This window comes from Peromyscus leucopus, chromosome 19 (assembly GCF_004664715.2).
Source record: "Peromyscus leucopus breed LL Stock chromosome 19, UCI_PerLeu_2.1, whole genome shotgun sequence".
In the NCBI taxonomy this organism is placed as follows: Eukaryota; Metazoa; Chordata; class Mammalia; order Rodentia; family Cricetidae; genus Peromyscus; species Peromyscus leucopus.
In genome coordinates, this window is record NC_051079.1 from 46424703 (window position 1) to 46439474 (window position 14772).

The 14772-nt window shown below is 38.5% G+C and overlaps 1 protein-coding gene across 1 annotated transcript in view; it reads left to right on the top strand.

Moving 5' to 3' along the window:
• Adamts19 (ADAM metallopeptidase with thrombospondin type 1 motif 19) overlaps positions 1-14772 on the top strand; it is a 206118-nt gene that overhangs the window by 84571 nt on the left and 106775 nt on the right. Inside the window, 1 exon segment of the mRNA XM_028893701.2 lies at positions 10986-11091. Coding sequence (XP_028749534.1) covers positions 10986-11091 — 106 coding nt within the window.

The following is a 14772-nucleotide window of genomic DNA, read 5'->3' on the forward strand; positions in this document are numbered from 1 at the left end:
ACCTTACAGTTCAAAATTCATATTAAGTATAAATTTTGTTTGTACTAGAAACTGCTTAAATGCAGCTCAAACACTGGAGACTGAAACATATTTAAACATCTTTCTTCTAGAAACAAAACCATATTAATTAGGAAATGTTGCCAGAGTCTTCCTGCCTTGCCCACAGCCGATCAGGTTTTATTTATTGATCAATCAGAACAACTTGACATACAGACCATCCCCCAGCATAGCCAAGTGCAGACCATCTCAGACACCTGCATCAGGCCCATGGTCCTAATCATCCTCTATGCGGACCTGCTGGGTAACGCCACAAAGAACCCAAGAAGGGCTCCCACAGGACATACAGAACATCCCACAGCACTTCCCCTTTTCTTTTTTTTTTTAAAAAAGGAAGGTTTTAACTTTTACGCATCTTTAAAGCCAGCTTGGTATATTTGGGAATTTGGGCGTAGCTTCTCTTACTACTTCCTGCTGGAGGGGCGCAGCATCTCATGGGGACACAAAGAAAATTTAGGTTCATGGAGTAGTCCGTGAGACTGTATCATCTGAGCCAGTTGCCTTGAAACGATTCTGGATGTTGGATCATCTGGGCCATGGTGTCATCGGAGACCTTTCAGGGGGTCTTGGCTGGTCAAACCTGATGTATCTTAATCTGGAACAAATCCATAGCCTCTGACTTTCTGTGAAAACAAAATTAGAGTCTCCTTTCCAAAGCAACACATCCTTAGACATAAATTTCAAAATTGAAATACCTTTGAAATATACACATTGATTTAACTGAGCAGTCTTTACAATCACATGTCTTTCTGCAGTTAAAAATCCCAAAGACAATATAATCCAGACTCTCTGTGTGATATCCATCTTTACATGGCTTATTTTTTATATTACTTTTACTTTCTCTTTAAAGACTTTATTTTTTTTAAACTTTCTATTTTTTTATATAACTGTCTATGTTCCTTTTCCTCTCTCTTCCAAGCCTATGTACATTTTTACACACATTGTAAAGCATTTAAAGTCTTGTTCCATCTGAATCTGTCTTATTGTGAATCTATTGCTTTAAACTGCAGCATTTGTAAGCTGAAACGGTGCTATGGCTGCTGACTCCGCCCACCTCAGCTTCCCAACATGGCGGTGGTCCGTTTACCACCAGCTCTGGGAGCCATCGTGAGTCTGTGCTTTTATCCAAGCACCGTGTAGCCCAGAAACCCTTTTTGCCTTGTACTAGCAAAGGCCAAATCCACCATGCAACTTAATGTGCCATTTCCAGAGGCCTCATTCCCGCCATACAGCACGCTAGGAACACCATAGTTCAACCGCAGCTGCACCACTGAGAGAGATAATTAGAAGCTGTTTTAGTCGTTCAGAATCTTTTTTTCATTTTAGTGGACTCTCCCTCGCCATTTTGCCAGAGTCTTCCTGCCTTGCCCACAGCCGATCAGGTTTTATTTATTGATCAATCAGAAAACGACATACAGACATCCACAAGCAAGTGCAGACCATTCAGAACTGCATCAGGCATAATCATCTCTATGCGACTGGGTAATGCACAAAGAACCCAAGAAGGGCTCCCACAGGACATACAGAACATCCCACAGCAAGGAAATATCCAAATACTTCCATATGGTTTATTACAGTTATTCTTATGAACATTGAGGAGTGGCAAACTTTGTGTGCAGCATGGGTTACTCAAAGTCATCCACAGAAGTGACTTTTGCTAAGTATCTCTTACAAGACAGCATTGTCTCTCTGAACTTTTCAAGAATTTACTATGGTAAAAGATAGTTAATTGTTTTTACAAATAAAGGCAGGCTTATTTAATATTTAAAGTCACTGTGTTTCTGGCAGGATCTCATGTGCTTGTAATTCAATGTCTAAATCAGTTAGCACTCCTGCTCTGCTGGGGAGTTATTGCTAATGTGAAGACTGTTTTAGAGAGAACCAACTTTCCCAAAGCACAACCTAACTTGAAATTGGGAGCCAGTCATTTTTTATTTGACACAAGAGCACTAATCATTAATTTTAGACATGTTCTTTAAAATGGCCTTATTGAGGTATAACTGGTATCCAAAATCTGCATCTATTTAAAGTGTATAGTTTGATCAGTTTAGACACAAATGTCAACTCCTAAAGTCTTATTTTTTGTTGCTCTGCCTACTTTATACTCCAGCAAACAGATCATGAACAAACCAGTGTTAAAGTCCATTTAGAATTTTAAAATACTGAACACTTTTGGGGAGGAACCCCATAAAACTAAAATTGTACCTGAATCTACACTTGGAGTCACTTATCCTGAAGTATATATTTTACTTGATGAATTATACCAAAATATTACATTAAGCTGGTCAGTGGTGGTGCACACCATTAATCCCAGCATTCTGGAGGCAGAAGCAGGTGGATCTCCATGAGGTTGAGGCCAGCCTGGTCTACAGAGGGAGTTCCAGGACATTCAGAGCTCCACAGAGAAAGCCTGTCTTGAAAAACCAAATCAAACCAAAAATAAAACAAAACAAAAACCCAAAAAACAAAAACTCAAACCACTATATTAAGCTTATATTTATAATAGTATAATCTCTAATCTCTCTAATAATAAATATAGTATTATATTTATAATCATATTTAACAAATGTTTGTAGTTATATTTGTTTCAAAATTGTAGTAGTATTTAGATTTCTCGAGTCTCAAACACAATTTCCTTTACCTAAATAGATGCTGATTATATTGAGAACAAAGCAACTTATTAAGAAAAATTATTAAAAATAGGCATGTTGATGGGAGAATAATAAGCCAAACCATTTGAAAGTTTGAGTGTTTTTAATAAGAAAGTAATTTCTACAGTTTTGGTAGCCTGGTGTTTGTCACTGTTCAATACCTTCGGGATATGATTATGTTATAATATTATAAGCGTGCATTAGCCAAAATTCCTGATTTATATGCAATCAGAACACAAATGTTTTCCATCTGTATGCTTAGCATTACTTCACACAAATTAATTCTGGCTAATCTTACCTTTCATAAGAGTCCAGTTGTTCATCTCTAAGGCAGATGAAATCTTCAAAACCAGTTCATTTGTTTTGTTTGTAAGTAAAATCATGTAGGGAGCCTGAGAACTCTGACTTTAGTTACCAAGAGGAAATACTGATTTCCAGTCAGGTTTGTGGAGATTTAACACTAAGTTTCTGTCATTGAATTGCTTGTGTAAGTCACCATATGTGGCTTTTTCAGTGTGCCACAACACTGTATTTTCTGGTTCAGTTTCAGGTTTTATATTTTGTGAGTGGGTTAAAAAATCAGAACAAGCATAGACAGTAGGATCTGGTTCAATTTAAACTTTAAACATTTGAAAGTTTAATCTTCCAAAGTCAAGTGATCTGCTCTGATAGTCTCAAGAGGCGTGAGAAGCTCACATGTAGGAGAATAATGTAGAATGTAACAGAAAGGACACAATTACCTTTTCATTGCCTTATTGAGGAGGACCGTTGTCTTCAAGACCAGAGGAAAAGGTGGCTGGGACTGTGTTCTCTGCTCTGTTTTAAATGTTAAAATCTTCAACGTTAATGCCTTCAACCATTATCTTTGCACTATTCTTTGTTTTCTGTAGCTATAACACAAATGGCAGAGACTGGGTAATGGTTCTGGGATCAGAGATTCTGACTTCTGATAGGGCCTTCTCTCTGGGTCATAATGTGGTGGACTGCAAATGAGCATGGAGGACACCAGGGAGATCAGGCTGAACATGCTTCCATCAGGACCTAGTCACACACTAACCAACTCATTGTCACACTAACAGTATTAGCCATTCATGAATGGTGAGTCCTGTGACCTAAGAGCCTCTAAAAGGTCCCACTTCTTATTGCCACCAGGATAGTCACTGAAGTTCAACAGGAATCTTGGAAAGGGTCATGTTTGCAATGCCATACAGAGATGTTTGTTTCTTCCTGCATTCCCCTGTCTCGGTCTAAAATTATTTAAATTGCTATCTATAAACTTTGGGGTTAATCATATTATTTTATGTACTTTTTATAACTATACAATATATATTATGCAAGTATATAGTATAACTGCCTATAATAAACATTTGTGTATATACTTGAATAACTTTCATCACATATCAGTACAAATTCTTAGTCTTTTATTTTATTTTATTTTTTTTTTTTTGTTTGTTTTTTTCGAGACAGGGTTCCTCTGCATAGCTTTGCACCTTTCCTGGAGCTCACTTGGTAGCCCAGGCTGGCCTCAAACTCACAGAGATCCACCTGGCTCTGCCTCCCGAGTCAAATTCTTAGTCTTAAAAGAAATTTATTATACTAATATTTTTATATGGAATATCATAAAGACATCTGTTTATCAAATTAGATAAAAAGATGTATTTTAAATTTGGTGGTCATTTGAAGATGGGTCTTGTGGGGTTTTTTTTAACATAATTCTTTATTGATTCTTTAGAAATTTCACATTATGCATCCTAATCCTGCTTACCTCCCAGTCCCTCCATATCTCTCACCTACTCCTCCAGCTTTCCAACCCCTCATCATTCATCCTAGTGGTATTAGGAGCTGAGGTGTGTCACGCAGTACACCCCTTTTGTCCAATCAGCCCCACCTGCAAAATGTTCATTGCAATGAGTCATTGGTCTGGTTCCAGTCTTCTGGTTCACCATCATCCTTGGGCTGGGCCATCGTTGAAGTGTCTCTCAGGTATCCTGTTGTTGCCCTGAGTCATGGAGATTCTGCAGCTATCATTCTCCAAGACTGGTCTCTTTGTGTACTCCAGCAGGTCAAAAATGGGGCAGCTATTAGGCTGGGCCAACCCAAGGCCCAGGATGTGGGCCTGGGTAATAGTTGAGCTGGTCTGTCCAGGCCATTGGGATTACCCACTTAGATGAGGGGCAGAGTCAGCTCTCCTGGGTCCATGCCATTGGAACCAGCTCTCTCATGTCTATGATGTGGGGTGGGGCCATTTCTCCTGAGTGCTGGGGTCAGCTCTCCCATTGAGAGGGGGGTGCCAGCTCTCCTGCCAAAGTGTCCAGTGAGAAGCAAGGCTAGCTATCCCAGGGCCAGTGAAGGACAAGCCTAGCTCAGCACGGCCCTTGGATTTCAACACACATGGTTCCTAGGACACCCCCTACCCCCATGGCAACACAAGCTATGGACACCAGTCCAGACCGTGGCTGCTGCTGGGCCATTGACCCAGACATGGCCCAAGGCAGCAGCCTGGGCCCAGTCCTATGTGGCTGCACAGACCACTTGGATTAGCCTGATCCCTGTGGTAGTGAGGTTCTTCAACACCAACATGACCGCAGGTGGGGGCCCAGACCCCTGGCATCCACATTGCCTTTGATGGTATCAGGAACCACGGACATTAACATAGACCTTGGCTGCTGCAGGGCCACCGACCCAGACATGGTGCTCAGTGGCATCCCTGGACCTGACAGCACCATAGCCCAGTGGCAGCACAGCCCGTGGATACCAACATGGCCACAGGATGCGGCCTAGGGGTCATGTATTTTTTTTTTTTATCATTACGTTCAAATATCTTTTGTTTTATCATCCTTTTTTTCTAGGTTTTGTGTTTCTGGCCCAGTGGACCATTTCTTTGCTTGGTTTTAATTTTATCTGGAAGCTATATTTGGTGGATTTCATTTTCCCTCTTTGTGCTTGCTGAGATGATTAAGTCATTTCCTGGACTGAGTAAAAATTTTCAGGACCCATTATATTATATACAGTATATGTTTTTTTACATTATATTACATTTTATATTATATTCGTAGTTTTCCACTTACATTCACAGTAACTTGGGATTTGAGTTCTCTACCAGAGTCTTTTCTAGCATTCTCAGTTTTGTTGAATGCAATCGACTTGGCTGATGTTCAATAATGGCAAGATTTTAAAGTAATTTTCATATATGTTTAAAAACAATAAACAGCATTAATTTCAATTTTCTAATTTGATTGTGGATCTCAGGTCCTCATCCATAGAATCTATACCCCATCCATATTGAAGCCATGCCTGATAATAAATCCTCCTGCTTGACGTTACACAGTGTAGTTTGAAAGAAAATGGCCCCCAGAGAGAAAGGCACTAGTGGGAGGTGTGACCTTGTTGGAGTAGGTGTGGCCTTGTTGATGGAAGTGTGGTGCTATGGAGGTGGGCTTTGAGGTCTCAGATAAACTCAAGCCACTTTCAGTGAGAGGGACCATTTCCTATTGCATACGAGTCAAGAGGTAGGACTCTCAGCTCCTTCTCCAGTACCTCCTCTGCCTTCGTGTCACCATGTCACACCATGATGATAATGGACTAAGCCTCTGAAAATATAAGACACCCTAATTATGTTTTTTCCTTTATAATGGTTGCCATAGCCATGATGTCTCTTCACAGCAATAGAAACCCTCAATAAGACACACAGGTTGTAACAACTTCTGATCATCACCAAGAGTCTTCAAGCTTAGAGTTTTGAGAACTTTTTCTTCTACTTGAGAATTCCCTTTTAAGCTTTGTTAAACATTCAACTTTTTTTCCTAAGAGGAGTTCCAGACAAGCACCGTGTTAAAATGCAAACAATACTATAACATCTACACAGTATTCCTCCTTGTTTTATCAAGGGAGTTACTACACTTTTTTATTATGTTCTTTTTTATGTTGGAAGTCATTTTTCCTTAGTACTTATAGAAACTGCACTGTTGATGATACTGTAAATTGCTTTAAGAGAATCTGAAATCGCTGCCTAGCGGGGGGGATGGGGGTGGGGGGTGGGATGGGTGGGGGCCAGCCTCCAGCAGCAATAGGGCTCAAAGGAATATCCACAGAATCAGCACTTACTAGCCTTTTCTATCTGAGGGCGTTAGGGAAAAAGACACTCACACTCTCTTGATAGTTTCCTTCTTTATTCCCTATTCTTCTTACTGTATACTTACTTCTACAGCTTTTTTACCACAACAAAATCTTTCAGGCAATATGAAAATTACAATGTGGTTACCTTCTGTTTTTCAAGTGAGTGATTATAATGAATACAGGTAAAAGCATGCTTTTTTTTTTTATGTCCCTTACATGATTAAAAACAAAGTCACTCCAATAACCCACATACATTTACATCTAAGTCATTTGTTGCGGATTAACAGAACATGAGCAAGCAGAAAGTGTTTTTTTTTTTTTTTCTCAGCCAACTCATTTGTTGGCAGGCTGCATACTTCAGTTACAAAGAATCAATCACTTTTTTTTTTATCTTGAAAGGAAACCTTATAAAGAATCTTAAAGGAATCACAAACCTAAACTTTATGCATAGAAACCATCAGTCACTTGTACTTTAAATCTTTAGGGTGCATACCCACTCATCAATAGTTTCTTATATCAGGAGATTGAGGTCAGGAATAGGCACAAGGAAATAACCATCACCTTTGATCATCAACTAACCCTAGCAAGAAAGTACATCAGCTAGTAACAGTTGGGCCACTTTGTATTTTTTGACCTCAGCTATGTGTCCTTGTGAAATTTAGCTTGTTTTCTGTGTTTTTTTTTTTTTTTAATCAAAAAGCCTTTATCAAAGCATCTGATCTAACCTGAAGTTATTTTAAAGGTTTGTGTCAGATAATAATGCACACCAAAAGTTGTGATTGCATATTTCAGCATTAAAATTAAAAGAATTTGAGCCAGCCTAGGTCCTGGGACTCAATTGTTTTTCTTAATCATTAACTGGAGCGAATGTACTTCCTTAGGTGAAACTCATAAGCCCTAGCTGTGCAACATTTTCTTGCATTTATTTTTATTCATCAAAAGCTAACATTATTCTTATTTGACAGTACAACTTAGGGAGGCATCATCTTCACAGTGATCCACAGGTAAAAATGCTTCCATGATATAAATAGGATGTTTCCATGATATAAATACACTACATTAAAGGCAGTGGGGAATCTCTTCACGCTCATTCACACCATGCCAGATACTACAGATAGCAGCAACAAACATGTAAAGGCACAGCCGAAGCAAAGGACATTCTGGGGTCTGGGGTCTCAGGGCCTAGCCTATCAGAGTTGCACCCATTAGGGAGTTGCCTCAGGGTGGACTGACACCTTGAACTTCAATTGCCACCTGCTGCTTCTCTGAGACAGCTACCAACATCTTATGATGACATTGATATCACATTCATAACTTGTATAATTGTACTTTTACATCCCTAGAATGTTGCCTGTTTTTTTGTTTGTTTGTTTGTTTGGTAAGTAACCTAGCACTAAGCCAATTAGTAGGACAGATTACTTTTTATAATAATGTTAAAGGTTGATGAAATCATGTGCATGGATTTTCAGTATCTGGGCACTATTATCCTACTCTCTCAGGCTTTTTTTTTTTTTTAATCAAGTGTGAGACATATATTTTCATTCTTCAAAGTTATCTTTTTATTTAATGCTTGAAGGATACCACAATTTATTAATCTTTGCTTCAGGGAATTTCACTTATCGAATCCCTTTAAGAACAGTCCATATTCAGGACATTTGAAATCAATTGTTGTAGAAATAGGCTGCCAGAACACACATTTCTAGAACCATCTACTCTCATGAGCATCTCTCTGCCCCTCCCCATGTTCACTTGTTTGCCCTGGTGATATCTGCCCTTTCCTGTTGTTTTCTACTTCTCACCTCCTTGGTGATACCAGCAGCTGGTTTCCTTCTTATAATGCCTGCCTGTTGTTGTTTTTTTCCCTCTTTAGTGGATCCTTTTTTTTTAAATTTTCCTATTTCTGATATCTTATGTACTTGTACATATCTTAGTGTCCCCATTTTAAAATGGGTGTTTGTGTGACCCATTTTAAAATGGGTGTTTGTGTGACTCACATTTCTAAAAGTATGCTCAACATATTTGGATTCTCATGCTCATTACAGATAACAATTTTGACTACAATAAACCTCAAGAAATATATCTCTCGTGGGTAAATAACGTATAGATACAAGCTATGGGGTAAATAACATACCTAAAGCTCTCCTGAAACCTTGTGCTAGGAAAGCCAAGACTTTGAATTCAAGGTGGTCCAGCTGGTCATAAAAGTAATAGTTCTGGAGGAGGAACACTTAGTTCTATTTGTGTTTATCTCTCTGGTCAGATACAGGCTCTAATTTCTTACAGAGTCTTTGGTAAATGCATCCTTCAACACTTCAGAAGTCTCCCATGGACTTCCTTAGGTATATCTTAGCATAGTTACCTTTTTTTTTTTTTTTCAGAAGAAAGATTCTCCTGCATCCTGGTACATAACTTACTTTGTTTAGATGGGAAACTAGAAGGCTGTTCTTGTTTGCTTTACATTTCAAGGATTCTTTACATTAATGGTGCTTTGAAATGGGTCTCTATTGCATGTATCTTTAATAACAGCTGTGATAAATACTTCCCCTCCTAACCCCCAGACCTCATTATAATACGGAACATATGGGCTCTTGAAGAGAACACAGAAGTCTGGCCTTTGAAACAAAGTAATACAATTCCTTTAAATGGTAACAAGCGTTCTCTGAACCTTTCAAAACAAAGGCACCACCTTGATTGCCAAATTAGGATCAATGAATTTCAAACTTACCAAGTTGACCTTTCTGACTTTACACATCAATAGAGTAGGAGCAGAAGGTCATTTTCAATTGTTAAACACAGCTGGGTCTATGAGAAGTTGCAAGGACTAATCAAATTTATGGAGGGAGGGTATGAGCAGGTGAGCACCAGTGCCTGCAGAGTCCAAAAGAGGGTGTCTTCTGTGTGAGCAGGAGCTGCCGCTACCTTCTCAGTTCTCTGCAAGAGCAACAAATACTGCTAACCACTGAGCTATCTCTACAACCCCACCTTTCTTTATGGATGAATCCACTTTTCCTACTACTGTATCCTGTTCTTCACATCTTCAGTCTCCTCGTCTTGCTTCTTTTCTCAGAGTCCTACCCATCTTTCCATTCTTTTACCCTCAGTTTACAGCCGATACATGTTCTGTATTCTTTCTCCACAACTGATCAACAGAACAGAAGCCCAAATGAATCCTGTGTGCTTCAGTTACTAGGTCGCCATTACCTCAGCTGGACATATTAGTGCTGCTCCAGTACATGCTCCCCAACTTCAACTGAACCTATTTTTTTTTCTTACTCTCATTTATATTAGGTGGCCCTCCCTACTTCTTAATTAACTCACTTGCATATTTCTTCAATGGATTTTTTTTCAGCCTTTTGTTCTCTTTCAGAGACACTGCCTCTCGTTTGTCCAGGACCCCTGCATCAGATAGCAGTGCCTCCTTATCCTTCAGTGTGCAAGAATTTCAAAAAGCTGTTCCCTTAAGATAACAAGCTGCATCCACTTTTAAAAAATATCCCTCAGCAATTATCACACAACTGGGAACTTAAGAGTTATTCCATTTAAAGCTAGGATGGAAAATAAGAAGCTCAGTGTGAACACAAATCTCAATATGACATTTGAAATCTTGGGCAGTTTGGGAAGGATAAAAAAAATACCAAGTATAAAGAAGGGCATGGGAAGAAGGCTCAGTTAAGTTTTGTCTGTGAATACATGGAGATCTGAGTTCAGATCCCATGCACACATGTAAAAAGCTGGGAGAGGTGTGTGCATCTGTAACGTCCATGCTAATTAGGGATATGGAAATACATAGATCCTTGGAGCTCATTAACCATGCAGTCTAGCTCAACCAATGAGCCTCAGTTTTGGTGAGAGATTCTAACTCAAAAAATGAAAGTAGGAGGCAATGGAAAAAGACATTGGACATCATCCTCTATTGTTCATACTCAGGTGCACATGCACACGCATGCCCACATCTGTGCTACACAGAGACACAAAAAAAAGGAGTATAAACAAATAACAATCCTAATATTTGAGGAAAATATGCTATTCTAAGAATACAGGACACGAAATATAAAAGTGATTAAAGTGACTAGATTTTCTCTGTTCTGATCCGTGTGGCATGTTGATTTTTTTTTTTCAGTTTAAAGTTGACATGTGATTAATAATGTTGATGTCTTTTAGGTATAGCTTACTTGAATGGAATGTGTAGTGAAGAGAGAAAGTGTATTATTGCTGAAGACAATGGCCTGAACCTTGCATTTACAATTGCTCATGAAATGGGTCACAAGTAAGTAAAAGTCATCACCGTGTTGTATATTCGGCACAAAGATTAATAATGTGAGTTATTGGAATCCATGTATGTCTTTGATTATTTTCTTTGGAGTCCACATTCTTAAAAACTTTGAAGAACTCAGTGTAAGAAGTAGAGGGAAATAATGCAGAGCAGATTTTGCTATCTGTAACCATTCCTAATACTTCAAATGAAACCCCATTATGCTATTTCAGTCTTCATCAAGACAGGGCATCAAAACAGTGCACATTTCCAAATAAATATTGCGATACCTGTGAAACTACAAAGCAATGTGTGTTTTCAACAACATTCAAGAAAAATCACACCAGACAAATGGAAATACTTCAGAATAACAGAGTCTCTCTGGGGCTATCAGCACATACTAAATGAATTAATCTGCATGGTTTAAGCAAACAATGAAAGGAGACATGTCATTTACATGCAGTTAGCACGAACTTGATCCTGGGCATTATTTGTCAAATCTGAGCACCTTCCACAGACTGGCTCATTTAGTACATTACACAGGAGGATGAGTACAGCCATAGTTCTTTTTCTTTTCTATTTTACTGAAAATAGATTTTTTTCCCCATACAATAAATTCTGATGATGGTTTCCCTTCCCCCAACTCCTCCACATCTCCCCTCCCATTCGAATTCATTCCTTTTCTTTCTCATTAAAAAGCTAACATGTATCTAAATAATAATAAAATTTAAAAACAGTAAAATAAAAAAAGATAAGATAAAACAAAAACAAACAAAATGATACACGACAAGCAAGAACGGAAGAAAAAGAGCCACAGAAAAAGTGCAAGGACCACGTATAGACGTGGAGACACGTGTTCGTAACCACAGAAATCCTATGGAAACCAAACACCAAAAACCATAATATATACACACAAAACCTAGAAGGAAAATTTTCAGAAGGCCTTGATAAAGCATCATGAGATGAAGAACCCACAAACATGCCGTTCTGTTTGTTTTGTGTTGGCCATGGGCTGCTGGGCGCCGGGCCAGAAGCTGTAATTCTACCAGTGTCATTAATTCCATTGACAATCAGTAAACAGCACTTCCACATTTTTAAGTACCCAGAGGAATAATCTTGTGACGAGTGCTGTTGCACTCCCATATTATAGCAAAAAAAAAAAGTCATCAAAAATTTTATTTACCCCCTCAAAGTTATAAAAATGCCATTTATTGGAGTAGGGATTTGATCATAAGCCATTGGATTCGAGTCATACTCTTCTGGACTTCTACATTAAGTTAGCTGTTATCCTTGGACCTAAGGTTTCCTTCAGTCAGTTGGGTATAATACTTTCGTGATTGGGTTATTTTAAGGTTGAAATTACATAAAATCTCTTCATGTGTTTTCAGGAAGTTTATTGTAGTAGACATGGCATAGATTGGCACCAGACTGAATTGTGAATGTAAGCTTTGAAGTTTGCTGCTCACATTAACAGTAGAAATGTGGTCAAGTCTTACCAAGAAAAACAATCTTTAAGAAAGCCTTGTTCATCAATAGATTTTTATCTTTACTTCAGTGTCTGATGTTAATTGTTATTATTTATCAATCTGTTAGCAAATTAATGAATCAAAAAATATAGTTTAAGCAGATAGAGTTGTAATAGAACAAGACAGAGCCATAAAGCAGAATGAAAGGGTGTTGTGGATTAAGAGAAACAAGCCCCACTCAGAAAAGATGATTATTACATTTTCTCTCATATGTGATTCAAAATCATGTACTGCATGTTTTATGAGATGAAGTCATAAGAGAGACACGGGGAGGAGATTGGCAGGAAGAAACGAGTAGAGAAAGTTTAGGAGAGGGTTGGTGATGAATTTGGTCAGATCACATGATATAGTGGAAGGAAACTGTCTTTATGAAACCAACTACTATGTACATTGAATATATGCCAAAATTTTGAATAAACAAGGAAATTAAGACTCAGGAAACTGTCTTCTCTTAAGATTTTTAAAGCAGGACCTTTACCTGTCATAATAACTGATGATAGTGATAGACAAAATGTCAACCTCTAGGAATCTATTGGTCCTACAAAGATTCAAAATTATTTTTTTAGACTTAATAGACCTTTTTGCGCTAAAATTAGTGATGAGTACAGGTCAATTTACTGTGTGTTGTGTTGCCTAGAATTTTCTACAGCAAGTGTGTCATGTGTCTCCCTCTGCCACTTAAACCTTGGCCAGTGCCCCACCTTCCTCAACTGAATGAGTAAAAGGGACAGATTTTTTAGAGACATGCAGTCCTTCGCTCACAGTTTCACAGTTAGAAGAAACTTTCTATTTTTGCTTCTCTTCTCTTTGTAGAATGGTTGCTACTACAATTCTCTATCTGCTGATAAAGCAGTAGATATCCACTTGGTAAGAAATGGACTATTTCAAAGGAAAAAAAAAAAAACGTTTAATGGCATATATTTAAATGGCAGCTTTAAACACATTCTAGGCAGCGACAGTGTACAGATGTTCATCAGTGCTCACCAGAAATAAAAGGTAGTTCTCATTATGTCTAACATACTCTATGTTTTAAGGACACAGATGTTAAAGGTCACTAGAAATATGGGCCTGAAGATCCTATATTTATTGAATAGTCCCTTTGTAGATAATGAAAGGTTAAAATCTGAGTTGAAACAGAAGTGAAGATTTGCATAGGAAAGCATTTTACCAGAGAATAATGACACACGTTAGGCTAGAATTAACTGTTCCAGGCAAAGTTAAATTGAAGTCAGTTGACAGATGGTTTGAATAATGGTATAAAGAGTAGGTTTTAGCTAGTGTATCATTAGTTCTCAGAACTTTGAGTAAATAAGAGTCATCCAGAAAATGAACTAAAGTGAAGTTCCTTAACCCCTATCCATCCATGTTTTCTTTCAGTTGATGTTAGCAAGGCCAGGGAATATACAGCCTAACAGTCCTCATGTCATTCCACATGCCCTGTCACTCTGTTGCAAGCCCTCCATTCATCGTGTTTTCAGAATCCCTTCTTGTTGAGAAAAGTGAAAGGATTTTTACATGGGAGGCTGGGGACTTGATGGTGCACAGGTGGATAGGATCAGCCCTTGTCATTGTTGATGGCACTAGTGGCAGCAGAGGGGAGACAGGAAGGAAATGTTTAGGATAAAAACCTCAGGACCTGTCCTAAGGAGGCGAGAATTCGCCAGCCCCCATGGGCAGCAAACTTAGCGGTGGGTACAGCTTGGTCTCGATCACACCTCTGACGCCATCTCCTACAATACCAGGGCATAGTTTGAGCTTCTCAAATGTGAGCAACACCGGTAGGGCAGGCTTATGAAATGTGGGGAAAGTTTAAGGAAACCTCTTGTCCTCTTGTGCCCGTGTCTGTCTGTCTGTCTGTCTGTCTGTCTCTCTCTCTCTCTCTCTCTCGCTCTCTCTCTCTCTCTCTCTCTTCCTTTCTTATCTGTTTTTTTCTTCTAATTTTTACTTTTTTAACTTTTGGACTGGAGAGACAACCCATACCTGCATCCATGCCAGGCAAACATTTTAGCACACATCTAGTTTGTTGCCCTGTCTTACACATATTTTAGAAGTGCTAATGGAAATACTTGTTTCATGGATGTTTTTGCAAATTAAAATGAGCTAAGTGATTAAAACCTAAAAATAAAAGATTCAAAACTATTTCTTGTAATTCCTAATAACTATTTTTCCA